Genomic DNA, 25,209 nt, shown 5'->3' on the forward strand with positions numbered 1-25,209 from the left:
AAGACGATGTTCATAAAATTGATTCACGAGCACAAAGAAGTAAAGGACGTGTAGAAGAAGTTAAGCAATTATAACGATTTAAAGAAAAACGTAATTAACCGGGTCAGCTAGTCTTGTAATAAAGCATTATTAAGGAGCCTTTTATGTCGCATTAAATAATTTATTTTCACTTTGTTTTTCACCGTTTTTTCCGTTACAATTTCAAAACATAAATTTTCCCTTCAAAATCCTACTTAATACTTCTGTCTGTGCAAAATTTTCTGCTCAATCGGTGTTGTCGCAGCGAACGAAGAAATGGCCACACTGGAGCTAACACGTGCCTACGATGTCAGTCAACGAGCAAAACAGAACGTCAAACAAACATAGATCACTTTTTCCTCATAATCTCCTACGGTATTGTAAACACGCGAAATCTCCACGCAGCGCTGTGAAAGCAAGTCCGTTAAAAGTTTATATTTATCATTATAATCATTTCTATCGCGTAATATCGAATCCCTGATAAACCCTTCATTACTGTCGAGGTCATAAGTTCGTGCTACAAGTTGGAATAGTCGACTTAGTAAGGTAAATTTAGTCCCTTAACGGTATCCTATATGCTGATGAACACGTGAAACTCTTCCAACTATTAGATCGGAGATTTATCGAATAGCCGCCAAGATTCCGAAGAACAGTCTAAAGCATCCGTTTAGCGAATTTAGACTTACTGGTACATCTTATGAAACCTATTAATATTATTAAGCTCGTAAATTAACATTAGAATAATTACTCTAGGAGAGTACATCAGAATTGAGGTTAGGTCATAACTGTCCCTGCAGGAGCGCTAAAACCTACCAACCCTTACTGAATTGTAAGTAAATTCTAAGATAATGTTCTATCTGAACCCTAAAACTTATTAAAATACAATCTTCTAGTTTGAAGCAGTTGCTATCAGAACCAGTATCGAGTTTTAATCACGCCCGCAGTGACAGATCTTCAAAAATTCACCAAGAATGCCTGCTTCAATCCGTAACGGCGGTAACGGCACTTTACCAGAGGTGAGCAATGGATTCAATTGTGTGGATTGCTCGCGACCAGATGGAGCAGAGAATATGGTCCAATGTGATAAATGTGACCTTTGGAGACACTATTCGTGTGCGGATGTGGATGAGTGGGTCAAAGATGTACCATGGACGTGCGCCACATGTACCAATCAGCAAACACAGGAAAACCTGTCTTCAGTGTCCGACTTGGCCGAAAGTCTAGCACGGCTTCGCGCAAGACAGGAACTGGAAAGATTACAAATTGATATCGACGTTCAACGACGCCACACTGAAGAACAACAAGCGCTTATTAGTAACAGTCTAGGTTTGGAGGAAAATCGCAGTAGACGAAGTAGAGTGAGCAGTCGACTAAGTGAACAACGTATACGCGCGTGGGTAGACGAGGTCGTAGCCACAGCCGGCGCCGAAGGTTCATCTGCTCAACAACAACAACCACAACAACAGCCATCCCAGATGACAGAAATTGCTGAGTCATTGAAAGCAGGTCCATCAAATCAATCGATCGTGCCAAACGCCAGAGGATCAGAAGCCATACTTCCATCACCACCATTGCTCCCATCGGTGGCGGTTCCGAAGATGCAATCAACTATGAATCGATCTCGTCCAAATTTACCACTTTCTTCAAAAGCATCTGACCGCGTAAAGCAGCTTCCCAACCGATCGGTAGCCTTCGAACGACTGTCGCCGATTTCCGATTCGCCAATTGATGCACGAGCAGCACAACGCTCGATTTTACGCGATCCTTTGCCCAGATTCCCCGGACAGAGTCAACAAGATACCGCCAGTAGACAGCCACTCGACTTGGAAAAGGAAATTAAAAACTGCAAACAAGTAATAGAAGAGCTCGAGCGGAACGCTCGAGCGCAAAATGCAGAACTACAAATATTACTTGCAAGCAGCCAACAAGAACGATTGACTGCTGAATTTAATAAACAAAATCCTTCATCACGAAGCTTCAGCGGAGCTTTCCCGAAAGCTACATCTATGCGAAGTTTGCCAGTACCTACAAATTCCCATCGTACAGGTATGCCAATACGACCAGAATTGAAGATAAGTGAAATCCCGAACAACAACAAAAATCTTCCAAATGATCAAGATACATTCTGCCAGCGCCAAACCCAATCAGAGGATTTCTTACAAGTGCCTTTGTTGCATAATAAACGACCCACGACCAAGACCACTAACATCGGCCTGTCGGATGGCTATCTGACTTCCCGCCCAGATGAAAAAAAATATCCTAGTACGTCAGAGAAGCAGTTCAATTTGCCGAATCACACGGCCGATGCCATCTTAGCGATGCCCTTTCTAGGGGATGAGGAAATCGTACGAGAATCACGAAACGCATTTACAACTCAACTGATAGATGAACAGGCTCCAGCTTTTGGACAAAAGGGGTTCACGTCGAATAACTTATCGGTGCCTTTGAGACCAGAAAACTTACCCACACATCAGCAGCTGGCGGCACGACAGTCTCTGGCTCGAGACCTACCTACATTTTCCGGGAATCCAACAGAATGGCCTATCTTTATAGCCAATTATCGCTACACAACGGAAGCCTGCGGTTTCACGAACGGTGAAAATATGCTACGCCTTCAAAGGAGTCTGCAAGGCCAAGCGCTCGATGCAGTGCGCAGTCGTCTGATTTTCCCATCTGCAATCCCACAAGTGATTGAAATATTGCGAATGCGATACGGCAGACCGGAGGTGTTGATCAACGTGTTGCTCCAAAAAGTACGGGCCATTCCCCCACCAAGATCAGACCGGTTGGAAAGCCTTATCGAATTTGGCACAGCCGTTCAGGAATTGGTAGACAACATTGATGCAGCGAATGAACCAGCCCATCTAGTGAATCCGGCCCTTCTTCAAGAGCTAGTCATGAAGCTCCCAACCGATCAAAGAATGATGTGGGCTGGGTTTAGACGAAGCATAGCTGCTGTGGACCTAAGGACATTCGGGAGTTATATGGCAATAATTGTGGAAGATGCAAGTAGCGTCGTGGTGTATGAAGGTGATGGCAAAAAATCAAATGTACGGGAAAAATCTAAGTTCAAAGGAACTGTCCTTTCCCACGCGGAAGGAAACATAACCGAACAGCAAAACGAGCGACCACTTCCTCCCAATGCCGAAGAGCATCCGTTGGAGTTCTACAGATGTGCGATTTGCGAAGAAAATGGACACAGAGTGCGTGAGTGTGATGTGTTTCGCTCGTTGCATGTGGATGAAAGATGGCTTCGAGTGCGAGCTCTGCGATTGTGTTGGAATTGTCTATCTTCTCACGGACGTCGGGCGTGTCGAGTGAAGGGAGTATGTGGAATCGACGGGTGCAAAAATAGGCACCATACACTACTGCATTCATCTAGAGAAGACAAGGCAAACGTGGGTCAAATCCTTACACACAGACTATTCGATACAGCAGCACTCTTCAGGATAATTCCCGTCACACTTTTCAGCAAGGACAGGCAAATCGCTACATACGCCTTCTTAGACGAGGGGTCTGACTTGACACTTATTGAAAGTGACCTAGTCTCAGGTCTGGGAATACGCGGCAGTCCCAACCCTTTGTGTCTGCGATGGACTGCAAATACTTCACGATTGGAAAACGAATCTCACTCCGTCCAGTTGAGCATATCCGGTATTGCAACGGAATCTAAAAGGGAAACTATGAACGCCAGAACTGTAAAACATCTCGGTTTACCATATCAAAGCTTTTACGCAGAAGAAGCGGCTCAGAAGTATGGTCATCTGCGTGGTATACCGTTGGCCAGCTACGAGAACGCGAAACCAAGGATGCTTATCGGATTAGATAATCTTCGACTTGCCGTGCCATTGAAAACAAGAGAAGGAAACAGCGGCCCAGTAGCCGTTAAAATCAGACTCGGGTGGTGTGTTTACGGACCGCGCAACCTAAATGCTAGTAAAGCCTACAATCTCCACGTGTGCCAATGCTCCTGCGATAATAACTTAGAAACTGCGCTGAAGGATTTCTGTGCCTTAGATAATTTAGGAGCTCAAGCTGAGATTCCTATTACGAAAGAAGATCAAAGAGCAATAGATATTTTAGAAACCACCACCAAAAAGATCGGAAATTTTTTCGAAACTGGCTTGCTATGGAAAAAAGACCTGGTCGAACTTCCCGACAGCTATCCCATGGCCAAAAGAAGGCTGGAATGCTTCGAACGACGAATGGAAAAAAATCCGGCTCTTAAAGAGAATGTCCACCGTCAGATTAGGGAATACGAACTGAAAGGTTACGCTCATGTTGCCACTCAACAAGAACTAAATGAGGCGGACCCCAGTCGCATTTGGTATCTTCCGATCGGCGCCATCGTGAACCCAAAAAAACCAGGAAAGGTGCGTGTTATCTGGGACGCAGCCGCAAAAGTCAAAGGAACTTCATTGAACAGCGTATTGCTCAAAGGTCCCGATCAACTTGCCTCTCTCCCGGCAGTACTGTTTGGGTTTCGCATGTACCGCGTCGCTCTGACTTCTGACATCAGGGAAATGTTCCACCAAATAAAAATTCGCAACGCAGACAAACACTCCCAGAGGTTCTTGTGGCGGTTCGATCGTGACTCTAGCCCTAAGATTTATCTGATGGATGTCGCTACCTTCGGAAGCACCTGCTCACCGGCATCCGCTCAATTTGTCAAAAACCGGAACGCAGAGATGCACTATGAGCTTTTTCCGGAAGCCTCTAGAGATATCATATCCCATCACTATGTGGACGACTATTTGAAAAGCTTCAGCACGGAAGAAGAAGCCACAAAGGTAGGCAATGACGTCCGTATCGTCCACGGGAACGGTGGGTTTCAGCTACACAATTGGAGATCCAATAGCCAGAAGGTGCTTGAACAACTTGGAGTTGAAGACACCCTCAAAGTGAAGGAACTGGTAGAAATTACACAGACCGAGCGCGTTTTAGGAATGCTGTGGGAACCCACTACAGACGTGCTAAGCTTTTCCACACAGTTGAGTCACGAAGTGCAAAACCTGGTCGCGTCTTCAACGCGCCATACAAAACGTCAAGTCCTCAGATGCGTGATGACATTATTCGACCCGCTCGGACTCCTTGCTCCCTTTTTGATTCACGGCAAAGTACTTATTCAAGACTTATGGCGAACAGGAATCGAGTGGGACGACGAAGTACCCGACAGAGTCTATGAAAGATGGTTGAAGTGGATCGAAGTTATAGCACACATAGAAGAGATTCGAATTCCCAGATGCTACTTCCCGCAAGCCACGAAACACACTTACGATAATGTCCAGCTTCATTTATTTGTCGACGCTAGCGAAGTTGCCTATGCTTGTGCAATCTACTTACGCACTATCGTAAGTGGGCAACCGCAGTGTTGCCTGATCGGAGCCAAGGCGAAAGTCGCACCTCTGAAGCCCTGGTCGATCCCTAAACTTGAACTTCAGGGATGTGTGCTAGGGGTTAGATTGATGACCTACGTAAAGCAACACCACGCAATCACGATCTCAAGCACACATATTTGGACCGATTCCCGAACGGCACTCGCTTGGATCAAAGCAGACCCCCGGAACTACAGACCGTTTGTGTCGAATCGAGTCGGAGAAATATTGGAGCACACGGAACCAAGTCAGTGGCGTTGGGTACCATCGCGGTCGAACCCGGCGGACGAAGCTACAAAATGGGGAGTAGGACCATTTTTTGATCGCAGTAGTCAATGGTTCAATGGACCTCATTTCCTGCAACTGACCGAAGAAGAGTGGCCGAAACCAAAGGAAGAATTAACCGCTACGACCGAAGAAATGCGGGCCTCAGTCTTGCACCATCGTTCCTGGAAGCCAGTTATTATCTACGAAAAATATGCGTCTTGGGAAAAACTGCAGCGAGTGGTTGCATACGTGCTGCGACACATTCACAACCGATTAAAATTGCAACCCAGGTACGACTCACATCTCCAACAACACGAACTGAAATCTGCCGAAGAAAACATTATTCAAATGGTTCAGTTCGAGTGTTTCTCCGAAGAAATAGCTGCCTTAAAAGAGAAAAGCCCGGATCGGAATCCTATCACTGAGAAAAGTTCACTCTATAAGCTAGCACCCACAATTGACGATCGAGGGCTCCTGCGGCAAACTGGTCGTATTGGAGCTGCAAAGGAAGTACCATACGACACGAAGTTTCCACTAATACTTCCCGGAAAACATTACGTAACCGAGCTGTTAGTTGATCATTTCCATCGTAAATTCTGCCATCGAAACTCCGAAACAATCGTAAACGAGTTGCGTCAGGTTTACGAGATTCCCAATCTACGTGTTTTGGTTAAAAGCATCGGTCGCAAGTGTCTCCTGTGCCAAATACGACGCACACGACCAGTCTACCCCCCAATGGCACCGCTTCCTCCGGCTCGCTTAGCGCATCACGAGCGGGCTTTCACCTATACCGGACTTGATTATTTCGGACCCTTACTCGTCAAGATAGGACGAGCCAACGTAAAAAGGTGGATAGCTCTCTTCACGTGTCTTACGACAAGAGCCGTCCACCTGGAAGTCGCTTATAGTCTCACCACTGCGTCGTGTATTTCTACCGTGCGAAGATTCGTAGGTCGCCGTGGGGCTCCAGCAGAGTTTTACAGCGATAACGGAACAAACTTCCAGGGAGCCGAGCGAATTTTAAGACATCAAGTAAGCCAGGGGTTGTCGGAAATCTTCACTTCTAGCGATACAAAGTGGAGCTTCATTCCACCAGGAGCTCCGCATATGGGCGGCGCGTGGGAGCGCCTAGTACAATCGGTAAAAGCGGCCATGAGCGAGGCATACAGCGAGGGTAAGCTGGATGATGAGGGCCTACAGACTTTAATCGTAGAGGCTGAGCGAATTGTAAATACAAGGCCTCTTACATACTTACCACTGGATTCGTCCCACTCTGAAGCTCTAACTCCCAACCATTTCCTGCTGCTGAACTCCAATGGTAAAAGACGGATAAACGACGAGGATAGCTCGCGGGTAGGTTATGCATCAAAAACCGTGGATTTCGAAGTGAGAAGAAGTCACTTGGGAGCTTCCTGGGATTTAATACAGCGTCAGTTGGAAACTTTCTGGAAACGATGGTTGACGGAGTATCTTCCGGTTATCCGGAGACAATCAAAATGGTTCGAAAAGGTTCGACAACTAGAAGCAGGTGACCTAGTATTGGTAACGGATCCAACTAAACGGTGCGGCTGGGAACGAGGTCGTGTCGATCGTGTGCTGATGAATGACGATGGCCAGGTGAGAAGAGCGGTGGTTCAAATAGGCAAGACAAAGCACGTTCGTCCGGTGACCAGATTAGCTCTTCTAGATGTTAAAGGTGTAGTCCCACGAGTACCAGGGATACACCCGGGGGAGAATGTTGCCGCAGCGAACGAAGAAATGGCCACACTGGAGCTAACACGTGCCTACGATGTCAGTCAACGAGCAAAACAGAACGTCAAACAAACATAGATCACTTTTTCCTCATAATCTCCTACGGTATTGTAAACACGCGAAATCTCCACGCAGCGCTGTGAAAGCAAGTCCGTTAAAAGTTTATATTTATCATTATAATCATTTCTATCGCGTAATATCGAATCCCTGATAAACCCTTCATTACTGTCGAGGTCATAAGTTCGTGCTACAAGTTGGAATAGTCGACTTAGTAAGGTAAATTTAGTCCCTTAACGGTATCCTATATGCTGATGAACACGTGAAACTCTTCCAACTATTAGATCGGAGATTTATCGAATAGCCGCCAAGATTCCGAAGAACAGTCTAAAGCATCCGTTTAGCGAATTTAGACTTACTGGTACATCTTATGAAACCTATTAATATTATTAAGCTCGTAAATTAACATTAGAATAATTACTCTAGGAGAGTACATCAGAATTGAGGTTAGGTCATAACTGTCCCTGCAGGAGCGCTAAAACCTACCAACCCTTACTGAATTGTAAGTAAATTCTAAGATAATGTTCTATCTGAACCCTAAAACTTATTAAAATACAATCTTCTAGTTTGAAGCAGTTGCTATCAGAACCAGTATCGAGTTTTAATCACGCCCGCAGTGACAATCGGACTTAATTTATGGGTACTTGCTAGGGTTGGTCGATCTTAGATCGACTTTTGAAAGATTGATCCTTAAAATACAGAGTCGAAATTTTTGGATCGATTTCTAGCCTGAAAAAAAATCGATTATTTTCGATCTTTTGAATTGGTTTTCTCGGTGAAGTGGATATATTAATAAATTGGACCAAATAAGAGAATTCATAATTTTTCGCTTGCCACAGCACACTGGTAACTAATATTCAATTTGTAAAATTAGATTTCGTGAATTCTGAGTTACGAAGTAACGATTTTAAGTGTTTCTTGGAAAATTTGGCGAAACTCCGGTTCGTCTCGGATATCCGGATTTTATTGGAGAGCCCGGATTTTGCCAGAGTATTTCTTGTTCTCGTTATCAATGAAAATTTAAAAAAAAAGCGTTTTAAAATTTTTTATTTATGCGTCCAAAACGAAATTTTATGAACAAGTTTAAAAAAAATCATAAAAGTTTTTTTCTAAGCCTGAAATACGATTTCAAATCCGCTGGTTAACAATTAATAGAAAAAAAAATCAGCATTTTTTTTTATATTTGATGGATATTTCTCAGGTTTCAACTAAATTAAAGATGACAATTTTGAAAACAAATGCCCAAATTTTGAAAGACTTTAAATAAAATAGCCCGGAATCATCCGGCCCGAAAAAGAATTAAAAAAAATTCTGGGAACCTTAATCATTGTGCATTTTTCAACAAAAATTCATAATATTTTATATGAAATAACAGCAATTCCTCAACAGATTAAAAGAAAAAATATCTTAGCTTAGCTTAGCTTAGCTTGATTGACTACTCACATCCACCTTTAATCTTTGAGTCCGAAATGCTTCTTCAACATTTTCTTTCGTATGAATATACCAATGCTAGATGGAATTATTTTTTCAATGTTTTCATTATTTGGAAAATATCGTTATGAAAATAAATACATTTCGAACTTCGAGATCGTAGGCGTGGTTCAGTAGAACGAGTTCCACATCGCCAATGGTTGCTACTCCGAGATTGACCGAAGCCATCAGTTTTGTTCAGAGGTCAAATGAATAGAGCCTGGGATTGGCATCACATTCACAATGCTCAAACCTGATGCTCTCTCTTTTTACATCAATAACGGCGCCGGCCACGTCCTGGTAGTCAATGGATAGATTGGAAAATATAGAAAAGGATGAAAGATCAATCTTGTGCTTTAGGACCGAGGTCACCTCTGCATCCTAGCAAAATAATTTTGGTTTGGAAATTTGGGTAAAAGGAGGTGATCGGGATACACTTTTGACTAGTGTAATTAAAACTATCAAACCTATTCTTCTAAACTCCTACTATTGCCTAATGAAATTAGTTTATGACTTTTTCCCCAATACTATTTCCCATCTCAATTTCACTTTAAGTATCACTACTAAAACTTAATTTAAAAAAAAATCTGCCTTAATTTTGAAAACTTTAAAAAAAGATCTATTTCTCATTTAAAAGAAATTAAAATTTATTGAATAAACAAGTTGAATACGTGTTTGACGAATTTTTAAAATATATCGCAAATCAATCACAAGTGTTACTATACTTTAATGTTTTGATTGAAAAATAACAAAAATTGAAAACTTGTGTAAAATTGATTGATTACGCTCACTGTCTCCAAAGTAAGTTAGCCAAATTTTTAATGATTCAATTTGGATAAAATTACACAGAAAATGAAATATTCTTGGGAGGAAACCTAAAAACAAATCTTGAACTCTTTTGTTTGGAATATTTAAAAAAAAATTATAACTAATATAGGATAAAAATATGTATAAATAAAAGAAAGCAAAGTGTTTCTCTTAAAACACATTACCCAGTAAACGAGGTAATCCTTCAGGTTCATTTAAACCATAGCAAAGTAATTAATTCGTAGTTTCTCAAAAATTGAACACCAATTTTAGTTAGTTTTTCTTTTGAGTACTAAACATAATATTTTTAAAAAAATCTCTATTTCCCTGATATTTATAAAAAAGAATGACAAGTGAAAATATTTATAAATGCTGTGATTGTGATACTCATTAACATTATATTTTTAATTCATTTTTTTTTTAATTGAATAAACGCCAAGAATTTGAAAAGATCATCAATCAAATCTCAAGATGATAAAATATCTTAATTTCATCAAAATTACGAAATAATTATGCAAATTTTTGATGTGGCACAAATATTCATGAACATTTTTCAAATTAAAAACATTGTTGTATTGAAACTAAATTTGAACCGTATTAAAGGTAGAGAATAACGAAAATACTTAGCTTGAATATCTCCCAGAGACCAACGCACATGAATGGTCCTCCGAGCGTTTCTTTACCGCTTTGTGTGAACGGCCGACATCAATCAAGAAGTTTGGAAATTTTATATCGAGTAGCACCACCTGGATCACGCTCCGGTTATCCGAAGATTTCTTGATAGTTATTCGAATTTATAACTGTTTCTGTTCACATTTTATAACTTTTTGGCACAAATTAAATTTTACAGCCGGAAAAAACACCAGATTAAAAGAAAAAATATCTTATGATAAAATAAAAAAAAAACAAAATAAAAAAAACATTATTTTTATGTTATCTTGGTTTAAGAACTTATTACAAAGATTGTGAAATGAAATTATCGAATCAGAAATGGTTGAATAGAATATTTGAATTTATTGACAATTCTTTAGAGGAACGATTTTTGAAACCGTAATTGTGGGCCTAAACTTCAATCCGAATCAATCATTTAACAAAATGCTCATAATTATTAGTCACATAGAAGTCCATGGCAACACCCAAAAATCAACATTGAAATCATCATATTTTTGGCGTACATTTAGGGTAAGGTTGCCAGAATTTTTTCAGCAAATGTTCGGGCAGGACAAATCTGGGAAATTTTATACAAAAACATGGAAAAATCCGGGTATTTGATTTAAAAATTGACGATTAAATATCCGAGCAATATCCAGGCAAATTTTGTCAAAATTCAAAAATTAATTAAAAAAAAGTCTTGAAAAAATAATGGAAAAAATTGTATTCATTAAAACTCTTTTACCGATTTTAAATCGTATTTAATGCTTCCAAAAACCTATCATGATTATTTTTATAAAACTTTTTCGAAACATTTCGTTTTGGAAGCATAAATAAAAAAAATTATAACATAATTTTTTTTGTCGTTTGATTTGCCAAATTAGGTGAATAAATCCAGGAAGAATACTGGCATTTTTCAATGAAAAGCGGGCCACTGGGTCGGGCCGGACTGTTCCAATATTTTGTATAAAATTCTCAGGCAAACCAAAATAAAACCGAGCAATCTGGCAACCTTAATTTCGTTGCTAGTATACATACATTCAAGGGGCCATTGTGAGCAAACAAGAAATGTTGGGTTTTGCTTGTAGAAAACCGATCCATGATTCGGGATACCAGAGGAATTTTTTACTTTTTCTCATTTAGAAAAAAATATAAAAAAAAAGTTCGATTATTAAGATTTATGTTTTCGACAGGAATGATATATAGTAGTTTTATTCAAACAACGGTGGTTTTTTAAATTCCCGACGTTTCGACCAGTTTTATTGGTCTTTTTAAAGGAATTTGCTGTCTGTTGTTTTTGTCGATTTCGTTTCAGTCCAACGGTCATTTTAATTCAAACCGAACGTTAACTGTGTGATGCTGATGAAAACTTTTTCGTTCCATCCCACAGTGGTCAAAAATACGAAAAACGTGATCGTTGCTTATAGCTTTTTTAGGTCACATTTAAGCATATTGGTGTCTTCGGAGAAGTTTGTCAGTAAAATCAGCTCTATAATAAAAAACTATTATTGTTCTGATTAATCCCCCTACAAGTGAGATAAAATTTCTAACTTCTCTGTTATAGGTTTTAGCTCTTTGATGTCTACAACAAACTTGTTTAAAATCAAATTTTCTACAACTTTGTCTCAGATGCCAAGTTTCTAAAATAATTAATATCCGAGATATCGGCCAAATAAGAAACTTAACCTTTAAAAATCAGTTTATTAATAATAACTTTTTTCAGTTAATTTTAAGTTTAATAATATGTTCCACAAAGTTGTTTGTCTTACTAAAATACACCACTTTGTTGAACATTTTAAGTTTGTAAAATGTGATACTGCAGAGCTATGTTAAAAAAAATACGTAAAATATGGCTTTTTCACGCCTTATTTTACAAACCCGCTTTAGATGCAAAATAAAGTCGAAGATTTTGTCTACAAGATACAGGTACAACCGTCAGTATCTCCTTGTATCCAAGCGAGATACATCAATTTTAATTTTCCATGTTTACATTAAAAACAACGATTTCTATGAAACTATAGCGCATTCTACCACGTGTGTTATAATATGTGTTATAATACAAATACGCTTCCAAATCTTTGCTTCTGACATCGCGCAGGGAAGAGCTAGAAGAAAACACACGTGGTAGAATGCGCTATATGTAGTTTCATAGAAATCGATGTTTTTAATGCAAACATGGAAAATTAAAATTGATGTATCCCACTTGGATACAAGTGGATACTGACGGTTGTACCTGCATCTTGTAGACGAAATCTTTGACTTTATTTTGCATCTAAAGCGGCTTGCCCGATGTTGCCCGGTGTTTGTAAAATAAGGCGTGAAAAAGCCCTATTTTCGGTATTTTTTTAACATAGCTCTGCAGTATCACATTTTACAAACTTAAAATGTTCAACAAAGTGGTGTATTTTAGTAAGACAAACAACTTTGTGGAACATATTATTAAACTTAAAATTAACTGAAAAAAGTTATTATTAATAAACTGATTTTTAAAGGTTAAGTTTCTTATTTGGCCGATATCTCGGATATTAATTATTTTAGAAACTTGGCATCTGAGACAAAGTTGTAGAAAATTTGATTTTAAACAAGTTTGTTGTAGACATCAAAGAGCTAAAACCTATAACAGAGAAGTTAGAAATTTTATCTCACTTGTAGGGGGATTAATCAGAACAATAATAGTTTTTTATTATAGAGCTGATTTTACTGACAAACTTCTCCGAAGACACCAATATGCTTAAATGTGACCTTAAAAAAGCTATAAGCAACGATCACGTTTTTCGTATTTTTGACCACTGTGCATCCGTTGAATTATACGAGCAGCAATCAATGGTTCCCTAGCCTAAAACGAAATCGACAAAAACAACAGATAGCAAATTCCCTCGAAAAAGATCAACAAAACTGGTCGAAACGTCGGGTATTTCAAAAACCACCGTTGTTTGATCTACATAGAAGACCGTAAAAGCCAAGATTAAATTACTATATTTTCGATCAATTAAAAACTTTCTTTACAATGGATTTTTTTTTTCGAAGATCTTTTAAAAAGTAATAAGGATCTATTTTTCCGCCTTCTAGTATTCCAAATATTTTTTTGAAAATAAAATATTGGTAACTAATAAGCGGTACATTGAGTTTCAAAAATAAGTGGTTTTCTTGCAATTGAATGCACACCTAAGTATTTAAGTTGTTTTCGAATGAAAAAGTGATATTTTCGCAAAAACTTACATTCAAAATTAATGTTGAAGATATTTTTATGAAAGTTCTGTTTTGGAAAGTGATCAAATTAGGAAATAACTGGTTGAAATAATTGGAATTTTATGCTGCTTCTGTTTACCAAACAGACATATTTAAAGGTTTTTTCTGGATTGAACGGAATGTTTGAGTTGTTCATCGCACTAGAAGAAGATTAAAAATCATTTAGATTTTTTATAGATTTTTTCAAGTGTCGTGTCTTATTTATGATAAACTGCACTTCTGAAATGTCTGCTCTTATGTGAGAGTTGTTTGCAATTTTCGCTGACTGAATGTTTAAGTCAAGGCTAATCTCTGGGTCACAGTTTAAAAGTTAAAATCTCTTTTACAGAAAATCAAGGGTAACTGAAATGAGCGTTTTATCAAAAGTTTTGTTACTTGGGTATGTCCCAATGATATTCTAATTCATTTTATGACAGTCGTCTTAAAACAATCTTCGTCAAGCGTTACGCAATACAAAATATGTCAAATTTTAATAAGCCTTAACAACAACTGGAGTTATAGACTTATTTACTTTTCAATGATGTTTGAATGTCTACCAAAATGACAAAAAAAAAATTAAATTCTGGATTCTGATATGTAAGAGTTTGAAACGACTGAGTGCATTTTAAAGGATGCATATTTTGAAGATGATATAAGTTTAAAAAAAGTTCTCACGATACAAGTTAAGTTCTTCGATGAGCAATGCAACAAAACTATTTTAGTTTTGTTCAATTGGAATGTGGAACAGAATCTTTCCTTAAATTGGCCTGTATTCTCGCCTAAAGTTCCGGAACCGGAAGTTCTCCGCCGAAACCAACGTTCGCCAAACATCTCGAACGCTCACAGACCATACAACTTTTTTTGCTCCGTTCGTCGTTCATCACATATGTGTTCTCGATACGCGGAGACGGACGTGATTTTCCGCCCGGTTTCCAATTGAAGGGTGGATTTTTCCACGTCAGACGTTGTCAAACGCCTTCTTCTCGTCGTCGTCGTCGTCGTTGTTGTTGTTGTTCTTCTTGATCATCTTTTGCTTTGTTCCCAAATTGTACGTACGTAAAAGGTACCATCAACATTCGCAAAGTTTCCTCCCCACAAATGAATCAAACTCTAAGCTCCCAATAATGTTAGAGTAGCTTCTGGGTGTACACCGAATACGTGAGATGAGTACGACATTTCGGTTTGTGCCCTCTCTCTAATGCAGCCAGGCAGCTGTCGCGATTGAAGCCACGGTTTGTTCATGATGTGACTCGCCTTTGAGGTGGGGAAGCAAGTGGGTGGATGTTTGGAGACACATCACGTGGTCTGAGGTCCCCTGATTTTGTGGGTCGAACGCCATGAGCCAAGAGCCAAGAGCGAGCAAGCGAATGTTCCCAATCAAACAGCATAAACAATCAACTTTCTTTCCAGTCAGCTGCGTTAAGTTCCAGTTCGAAATTTGTTGTTGGTAATTCTCAAAGGCTCTGGCGGCGAGCGAGGAGGACGCTTCTTGCATGATCTATCTACTGAATGGTGGTTAATGTTCCTGCTGTCACTGAATTGTTTCATTGGTGGTCGCGTACTTGAACTATTTGCTGCCGTACGCGTTAGCATTGCTGATGATTAGAATCCCCTCGAACGAATGACGACAACAAGCAAGCATTATTGCACGTTTAACCTGTTTTGTGATAGCTTACCTGCTTCTCTGAAGTCACTTTCTATTGAAATCAATAGGATGTGGGTGAGCACGTTCACGTTTAGGTTCAATGAAAGTCAAAGTTATGTTAAAAAAATTCAATTACTCTGCGGGATTTTTAATATGGCGAAAATGAACTTTTGACGAAAAGAATTTTTTTTTTAATCAGTTTAATAAGTCAGAAATCAGAAAAGATTGACGTTATGATAAAACTCCCGTTTATGATTTTTTGTCTGAAATTTAAAAATAATCACGAAAATATTACAAAAATATCAAACAGTTAATATAGACAACTTCATTTTGTAGCCTCTGCAGCAAAATTCAACAGTTGAAATCGATTGGTTGTTTCTTATTATTAATCCGCCCAATATTTTTTTATGCGTTACAGTTCTTGGAATGGTAATTTGAAAATTCTGACTAAAACAGCAATATTTCTCTTGTTTCGGGGCTGATCGATAGAACCGGTACGCTTTCTGATGAATATTATTTTATTGTGAAAATCTTGCGATGGTATTCTCAAAATCCAGTGCAAAGTTGGATTAAGGTGTTAAAAACTCTGAATAAAAGCAAATTGATAAGAAGAAACCTTTGCAAACTCGTTAAAAAATGTGTGCTTCGTATTATGAGAATCAAAATGTGCACGAATATGTAAAATTACGTCAACTTTCCAATCCACTTTATTACATTTTTCCACTGTGACTTTTGACAGTTTTGACAGTTCATTGATTGAGAAGTATTATTTTTACACCATTTTTTTTTTACATTTTTTGTGGTTTAAATGTTGAAAAAAATCCCAAAAATATATCCTTAGCTTCAATTTTCAGCTCTCTTGAACATTAAGTGAATTTTTTTTAGTATTTGGTAGCTGGTCTATAGTTTTTTCTCCGAAGCATGTTTTCTGATATTTTTCTTATACTTCGATAAACTAAAAAATAAATAGCTAAATATTGTCTGAAAAACATAATTGAGTTTGCATTACGAGGTTTCGAAAGCTATATATTTTATGCAAAAATCGGATGAAAAACTAAATAAATCTTAATTCTTTTAAAAATATAATAGTTTCTTTTGCTAATAGCTCATTTACTAGTAATTGGACATTCAATATATTGACAGCATTTTGCTGCCTGTGAAAAGTACTATAGGACCTATTTTTCCAATTTCCAATGCAAATGAAGGAAACTGTGCAAATTATTTTGCACAGTTTCCTTCATAATCCATAATTTTCCATTTGATAACTGACAAAACAGTTCATTATTCATAGAATTACTGTGTGTGAGTGGTGGAAAAATATTCAGAAACTCTGAATGTCTAACAATTTTTTCTCCAATAAGCTGAGCTGAAAGTGTTGCCTAGTTATGAATCATTAGAACCTATCCTAAAAAATCTTTTTTTTTTTAAGTTCCAGAGCTCGTAAGTTATACCAAGGATATGAGACAGATGATTTCTGATAGACGACCAAACTTATGAAAAATTCTGATGCAAACAAATTCCAGCACAGGCGTGGTCCAAGCGGCAAAAAACCGTTACAAAATACCCGTAAAATCTCGAATTTCTTGAAAAACTTTGAACTTCCCCTAGAAGATGTGCTTTTGAATTTCCAAAAATTTTCTACTCCGTGGGGGCGTTGGTTCAACGAAAAAGTTTGCTTATGACTTATTTTTTTTTTATTTATTTATTTACATAGTATTCCGTCTCACGACATAACTTGACGAACATAATTCCTAAAATTCACTCGGTTCATAGCAACCGTTCTCCAATTTCTCGGGCACCCCACGTTCGCCAGATCACGCTCCACTTGGTCTAACCACCTCGCTCGTTGCGCCCCCGCTCGTCTTGTTCCTACCGGATTCGTAGCGAACACCTGTTTTGCAGGACAGTCGTCCGGCATTCTCGCAACATGTCCCGCCCAGCGTATCCGGCCAGCCTTCACCACCTTCTGGATACTGGGTTCGCCGTAGAGGCGCGCGAGCTCGTGGTTCATCCTTCGCCTCCACACTCCGTTCTCCTGTACGCCGCCAAAGATGGTTCTTAACACTCGTCGCTCGAATACTCCGAGTGTACGCAGGTCCTCCTCGAGCAATATCCATGTCTCGTGCCCGTAGAGAACAACCGGTCTAATAAGCGTCATATACAGGTTACACTTCGTACGAGGGCAAAGTCTTCTCGACCGCAGTTGCTTGTGGAGTCCATAGTAGGCACGACTTCCGCTGATAATTCGCCTCCGGATCTCACGGCTGGTGTCATTGTCTGTGGTCACCAGTGAGCCGAGATAGACAAAGTCTTCGACTATCTCCAGCTCGTCGCCGTCGATCATGACCTTGTTATTACTGGACAAGCGGGTTCGGTCGGTCTCGGATCCGCAGGCCAGCATGTACTTCGTCTTGGACGTATTAATCATCAACCCAATCCTTCCTGCTTCGCGTTTCAGTTTGCGGTAGATCTCCTCCACCGCCGCAGATGATCTGCCGACTATATCAATGTCATCGGCAAAGCAGATAAGTTGACTGGATCTGTTGAAAATCGTGCCCCGCATTTCGCCCACCGCTCGTCGAATAACACCTTCTAGCGCCACGTTGAACATCATGCAGGATAGACCATCACCTTGTCGAAGCCCCCTGCGCGATTCGAATGAACTCGACAATTCACCCGAAATCCGCACACAGCACTGCGTTCCATCCATCGTCGCCTTGATCAGTCTGATCAGCTTCCCGGAAAAGCCGTTCTCGTCCATGATTTTCCATAGCTCGTTACGGTCGATCGTGTCGTATGCGGCTTTGAAGTCGATGAATAGATGATGCGTAGGGACTTGGTGTTCACGGCATTTTTGGAGGATTTGCCGTAATGTGAATATCTGGTCCGTCGTAGACCGTCCCTCCATGAAGCCGGCCTGATGACTTCCCACGAATCTGTTTGCTTGTGGCGTGAGGCGGCAGAGTAGGATTCGGGACAACACTTTGTAGGCGGCATTGAGGACAGTGATCGCTCGGTAGTTCTCACAGTCCAATTTGTCGCCCTTCTTGTAGATGGGGCATATTACCCCCTCCTTCCACTCCTCCGGTAGCTGTTCTATGTCCCAGATCCGGACTATCAACCGGTGTAGGCAATCGGCCAACCTGTCCGGGCCCATTTTGATGAGTTCAGCTGCGATGCCATCCTTCCCAGCCGACTTGTTTCTATTCAGCTGGCGAATGGCTTCCTTAACTTCACTCATCGTTGGGAGTGGCTCCTCTTCGTCGTTGGCTACGCCGGCGATGTACCTTCCCCCACCGTCTTGATCTCCTGCATGTGCGCCGTTCAGGTGTTCATCGAAGTGCTGCTTCCACCTTTTGATCACCTCACGATTGCCCGTCAGGATACCCCCGTCCTTATCCCGGCACATTTCGGCTTGCGGCACGTAGCCTTTGCGGGATGCGTTGAGTTTCTGATAGAACTTTCGTGTTTCTTGGGAACGATGCAGCTGCTCCAGCTCCTGGAGCTCCTCCTCCTCCAGGCGGCGCTTTTTCTCCTGGAAAAGTCGGACTCGCTGCCTCTTCCGCTGTCGGTGATTTTCCACATTTCGACGGGTGCCTCTTTGCACTACTGCCGCCCGCGCGGCATTTTCTTCGTCCATCACCCTCCTACACTCCTCGTCGAACCAGTCGTTCCGTCGAGATCGCTCCACATAACCGATGACGTTCTCCGCAGCACTGTTGATGGCTGTTTTGATGGTATCCCAACAGTCCTCGAGAGGGGCTTCGTCAAGCTCGCCCTCTGCCGGCAGCGCTGCTTCGACCGATTGCGCGTAGTCTGCCGCGACCTCAGGTTGCTTCAGTCGCGCGATATTTAACCGAGGCGGGCGCCGGTTTCGCGTGTTGTTCACTACGGAGAGTTTTGGGCGCATCTTCACCATCACCAGATAATGGTCCGACTCGATGTTGGCGCCCCGACAGGATCTGACGTCGATGATGTCCGAAAAGTGCCGGCTGTCGATCAAAACGTGGTCTATCTGTGATTGAGTTTGGTACGGTGATCTCCAGGTGTACTTGTGTGGGAGGCGGTGCTGAAAAAAGGTACTACGTACGGCCATTCGTTTGGAGGCGGCGAAATCAATGAGTCTGAGGCCGTTTTCGTTGGTCAACTGGTGCGCGCTGAACCTTCCAATTGTCGGTTTAAATTCCTCCTCCTGGCCGACCTGAGCATTGAAATCCCCGATGACGATCTTGATATCATGTTTTGGGCAACGGTCGTATTCACGCTCCAGCTGCGCGTAGAATTCGTCTTTGTCGTCACCGGTACTTCCGAGGTGAGGGCTGTGCACGTTGATGATGCTGATGTTGAAGAACCGGCCCTTGATTCTCAACCGGCACATTCGTGAGTTGATCGGCCACCACCCGATCACGCGCTTTTGCATCTTTCCCATCACTATAAAAGCTGTTCCAAGCTCGTGTGTGTTGCCGCAGCTCTGGTAGATGGCACGACCATCTGGATACGTTCGTACCGTGGAGCCCTTCCAGCATACCTCCTGCAGCGCTACGATGTCGAATTTGCGGCTCTTCAATTCGTTGGAGAGCACGTGGGTACTGCCCACAAAATTTAGAGATCGGCAGTTCCATGTTCCAAGTTTCCAATCGCTAGTCCCTTTTCGTCGCGTGGGTCTTTGCCGATTTCCATCCGAAATTTGTTGTTCGTTATTCGTTGCTTATGTTTTTTAGTAGTCACAGGCTCGCAAGGCCCGCAGCTAACCCCACTATCTCGCAGGAGGACCGTCGTGATGTTGCTGTTTTGGGTCCCGAACACCACCAGGACGTTGTTGCACTCCGCACGCCGCCCCTAACATGGAGAACAGACGCGTACGAAGCCCCCTAACTCATTCTGCATGCGACCAAAGCATCCACCGGGGTTGGGTACCCGATCTCCGCTAAGGTTGCTCGCACCCCAGCTAGTACCACGGGGAGGTAGAGAATCGGAGTTGCAAACAAGAGGTGATATGACCACTACCCGAAGGTTGGGTGTATGGGGTCTCGAGTTGCACATTGTCTACTTCACTAGCCATTGCTTATGACTTAAAGGCTTAAAATTGATGGAAAGTTTGTCTATCAAACTCAAACAGCTGTTACTTGCAATTCTCTGGACCGAATTATACCAATCAACTTCTGTTGAATTACTTATAGTGTTGACTTTGAATTTGCTAACCTTTTATCTATTTAATTTTTTAGTATGGTAATGAAATGTAGGGACAAATTTTTTAATTGTCACTAATATCTCTTATATGCCTAAATTTACATGAGCAAATTGTTATTACACTGAAAAACTTGAATATTTTTTCTTCTGAAGTCATACATTGATTGCCTTTACCATGCAGTTTCGTTTTAATTCTGTCAGAAAAAAGAAAACTATAAAAATACTCAAACTGTATACATATGTATGGAATCATAAGATTGGCAATTTCTTTAAATTTTCAGAAATAAAATTATTAGTAAGAAATTTAAATTGCAGTCAAATCCTCCATTTGAGTGATCAGTTTTCCAGTAGACACTTAAGAAACGTGTGAGTTCAATTGACAGTCTTTGGTACCTTCTAATCTTTTTGTTTGACACCAATATTTCACAAAATAAATTCAATCGTAATATACAACATGTTATGGCCTCATGAAATCCATTTTTAAGGAAGATTCAGCAACGGAAAGTTCATCACTATGATTTTTCTTTGTAGTTCAAAAAATCTTAAAAACCGAAGGAATCGGGACAAAATATTATAATAAAACACTACTTCAAGATAAAAAGATAAAACGAATTTGAAATTCAATTATAAATTTTGTTTGTTTACATTCGGTTAATTGACAGTTTTAAATCTTTACAAAGTGATGTCTAACTCACTACAAAATCCAATGCAGTACTATTCTCACTTGAGTTTACAAGGAATTCATAATTAGATTGCAAAATAACAATTGATTAAAAATTCTCTTGCACGAATGAATCTTCCCCTCGATTTTACATCATTCATATATAAATTATGAAACTTCAAACTAACATATATTAAGAAATTCATAAAAAAAATCCAATTTCATTTCATTTGTTTTAAAATCTATCACATCATTCATATAATGGATGATATAAAAAATTCAAGTATATACTACCAAACTGAAATTGAATATGAATATTTTAAATTTTAACAGTTAAAGTTTAAGATTTATAAATTTTTTAAAGATTTTTAAATTCAAGTTATTGCGTTAATAAAACACAACACATTCCAGAGCAACAATAAATCAAAAGAAGAAATTGTGGCGGTGTTTGTAATTTCTGACTTTCCTATGTGTCTTAAGAGCCAAAAAGGAATCAAAACTATTTATGAAATCTGTTTCAATATGAAGGAATTAATGTTTTGAGAAATAGATTTAAATTCATCTTCAAATCTCAAAATCTGCATTCATAATTACAACACAAAAAACTAAATTCACATTTTCCGAGGTGCCAAGAATTTGAAAACTGACTTTGACCTATTTATGGGAACTGAATGCAAGTTTGTATTTTTTCTATCGGCCCTGTTTTTCGGTATAACTTTAAAAAATACGAAATTAAAATTCATTGGAAAAATTTATGCTTTTTCTAGCAAAAGTGTACAGTATCAAAAAGATTTAGAAAGAAAGGTTCTAACTTCATGATCATTTTTTCTCAATTATATATAACTTGTATTATATATAATTAATATATTAATATATTTAATATTATTATTATTATAATTATTATTATTATTATTAATATTATTAAGGTATTAATATATTAAATATAACTGTGAGTAACTGTGAGTAAACTGTGACTTCTGGACGACAAAATTATAGAATTAAAAAAAAAATTGAATATATAATTTTTTCAAATCGTTGATTTTTAGGAACAAAATCTGTATCGTTTTTTTTGGGAATTAGTCATTTACTGCCATTCTTCCCTAAAATCTGCTTCGATGAATGAAATAATATATTCGATGAGAAAATAATATATAGAATCAAAATAATTATTTGTTGTTCATGTAGGTCATCAGTCATCTAAACTAATTAGCTTTCTGACAACAAATCTGACAGAAAAATCTAGTTAAAGACGCAAAATATTTCCAAAATCAGTTTGCATATGTTTTATTTTTTCCCTTGTGGGTTAAAACTTTCCCGTTATCAGTCGATTATTTTTTCGGCAACAAGGCAATCCATCAAGCTAGCATTCGAAAGAGCTTTTTCTGACTTTTGACTGATACTGCTGAATTACAAGATCTACACCAATAATATTGCCGGAATCTTATGTTATCTTTTCGCTCATCCACATAATTATGTTGAAATTTTAAGTTAAAATCCAGTTTAAGGTTTGAAACTCTACATCTGAAAGTTTGGCTATTTCAATTGCAATCGATAAATACTCTTCACTAAATTAACCTTTCATGGCTTCATTCCATGTTTTTTTTATTATAAATCAATATTATTTGAAGAGTTTGTAATAATGGATAGGTACCTACATGAAGAAAAAAAAACGGGTTTTTACTTTCTTTATAATTTATGTGTTGCTATTTCATTTGTTTCAGTACAATTAAAATTGAAATTTTGTATTATTATCTTAAACTCAAGAGCAAATCAATTAAAATTAAGTTCAAGAAGCTTCATACTTTAGTATCTGATTTAGATAATCTTGTTTTCAACAAAATTTATATTTAGAGTGATGATTTTTTATATTGAGAATTTGAAAAATCAAAACCAGAATTTTGAAGGAGGATTGTGTTTCCAAATTGAAAATAATATTACGAAATTTCCAAATCACTATTCAGTAAACTACTCCAATGAAAAATTTAATATCCGTTAACCGGTTTGTAGTTCATAGCAACAATAAACTTAAACTTATCTCGAAACTATACTTTTTGTTTGGTCTAGCACTAAAAAATATTCAGAAACTCATAAACGTGTGTATAATTTTCATTTGTAAAATGACATTTATAACAAGAAATTCTTTAACGATCTTTGAAAGTGACAATTTCAAACTACCAGATAGACAAATTATGACCATTTTCTTTTTATTAACATTTTTTTGCAGTGAATATTAAAGATTTTCTGGTTGTTCTATAAATATTGAAAAAGTTTGTTAAAAGATATCATTACTCTTTTCTTATTTCATATTTTTCGAAATACATCTGATTTTATTCAGTGAAAATTGTACTCATTTGAAAGTGGAAACCCTAACCCCCCTCCCTCCCCCTTTTCCTGCCACCCTCCCCTTTTTTTTGTTTTTTCAAAATGATCGTTTTTTCACCAGATATTACGTTCCTTCATATTGACTGATTTTTGAAAATTTGGGAAATCACCCCCCAAGAGCCAACTCTAGGGCCGCCCTTGTTCCAGCATTAGAATCTTATAATATGTCTGCTCATGGCAAGATTCCTTGCATAAAAAGTATGTTTTCGCTGATTTTTTGAATAACATATAATGATTTGCCAAGATTCTGCCCCTATGGAAAAAACAACAATGTGCAAAAACGAAAACTTTCGTTTCCGCTGTTTTTAAAAGCCTAAAAAGAGTTACTTAATAAGTTCTCTTCACAACCTGCGTTCTATACTAACCGATTCCACTTTAAAGTCTACCTAATGATGGTTTTACTTCGTTATTGTCAGAATTGCAAGCAGACATTTTTATTAAAAACGCTTTTAAGTGGTTTAAAAATAATCAAGATTTGTTAATTTCGAAACAGCTGTGTCCACTAAATTGCCCACAGTTTCTTTCAAAAGAGACGTAGTGGGCCAAAAAGTAAAGAAAATTAAAAAAAAAAATCCAAGTTCGTAGCGGTTAAACGCTTGGCGAAGATTGTTTTAAGACGATTCTCCTTATGGAATAAAACAGAATAAGAAGAGCTTTAGGGAAATACAGGGCCGGAATAAGCCATGGATTCGGGGGCCTGAGGCAATTTTTCTCGAAGGGCCCGTACGAGCTTAGAGTACGGATATAAGAGTTCAAGACTGTATAGTTCGAAATTAAATTTTATTCACAATCACAATTCAGTATCTCAAATTAATATAATGTTTTCAAATCAATATTTACGAAACTTATAATAAACTAGCTGACCCGGCAAACTTTGTTAAGCCTGTAATGTTTGAGTATTTTTTTTTATATTTTAGCACTGTTCCTTAGTCAGCCTTCCTTTTAAGTGTATAAAAGCAAGTATCAGAAAAAAAAATCCAGAATTATGGTTCGTTATTCGAATTTCATTATTTTAAGTTCATTAAAAAACTGCTAATCGAATGGAAATATCATACATAAATTTACATTCAAAACCGGCAGTTCGTGGCACAAAAACTCTCATACGGTTTGCTCTAATAAGTTCGCTAACTTTTGTTTAGCGAACTTATTTTCTTGTTGAGGTAGCGTATAATGAAGTTCTGCTAATGATCAGTTCCGGTAACTTAAGAACGCTTAATCTATCAAGTTTCAATTTAGTTTAGTCATCATTTCTATTCAAATACTTCTATCTGATAAAGTATATTAAAAATGTTGAAGATTGATGTCAATAGAAAATGGGTCTATTTTGCTGGAGTCGTCAGAGTTGTATTTTGGATTTGTGTTAATCTCTGTATTTAAATACATTACAGTTTTCTTTAAACATGGTCGTCAGAATAGAAAAATTAAAAAATGAATCCGGAACATTTAAAGAATAATGAATATAAAATTTATTCATTTATTTATTATTTCAAATGTCTTTTTTTTACTTTGTACTAAATACACTAATTGAATCTTATTGTGAATTTACAGAGCTGGGTTTGACAAATATTTAACAATTCAGAAAAAGTTACTATTCATTTCATTTTACAGCAATACTTTTCTAATCAATATAATGTTTAAAAATGTCTTCGAAATTTGTGTCATCATTATCTTTTTTTCAATTTTCTGTTAGGGATTGGCAAATTGCA

At 38.5% G+C, this 25,209-nt stretch overlaps 2 protein-coding genes across 2 annotated transcripts in view; both read left to right on the forward strand.

Moving 5' to 3' along the window:
• Nucleotides 1–25,209, forward strand: part of LOC129751195 (uncharacterized) — a 598,057-nt gene that overhangs the window by 272,798 nt on the left and 300,050 nt on the right. The window lies entirely within an intron of this gene.
• Nucleotides 990–7,490, forward strand: LOC129752108 (uncharacterized). The gene has a single exon (XM_055747900.1). It carries the CDS (start codon nt 990–992, stop codon nt 7,488–7,490), a length of 6,501 nt encoding a protein of 2,166 aa, XP_055603875.1.

The sequence above is a fragment of the Uranotaenia lowii genome, chromosome 3 (assembly GCF_029784155.1).
Source record: "Uranotaenia lowii strain MFRU-FL chromosome 3, ASM2978415v1, whole genome shotgun sequence".
Classification (NCBI taxonomy): domain Eukaryota; kingdom Metazoa; phylum Arthropoda; class Insecta; order Diptera; family Culicidae; genus Uranotaenia; species Uranotaenia lowii.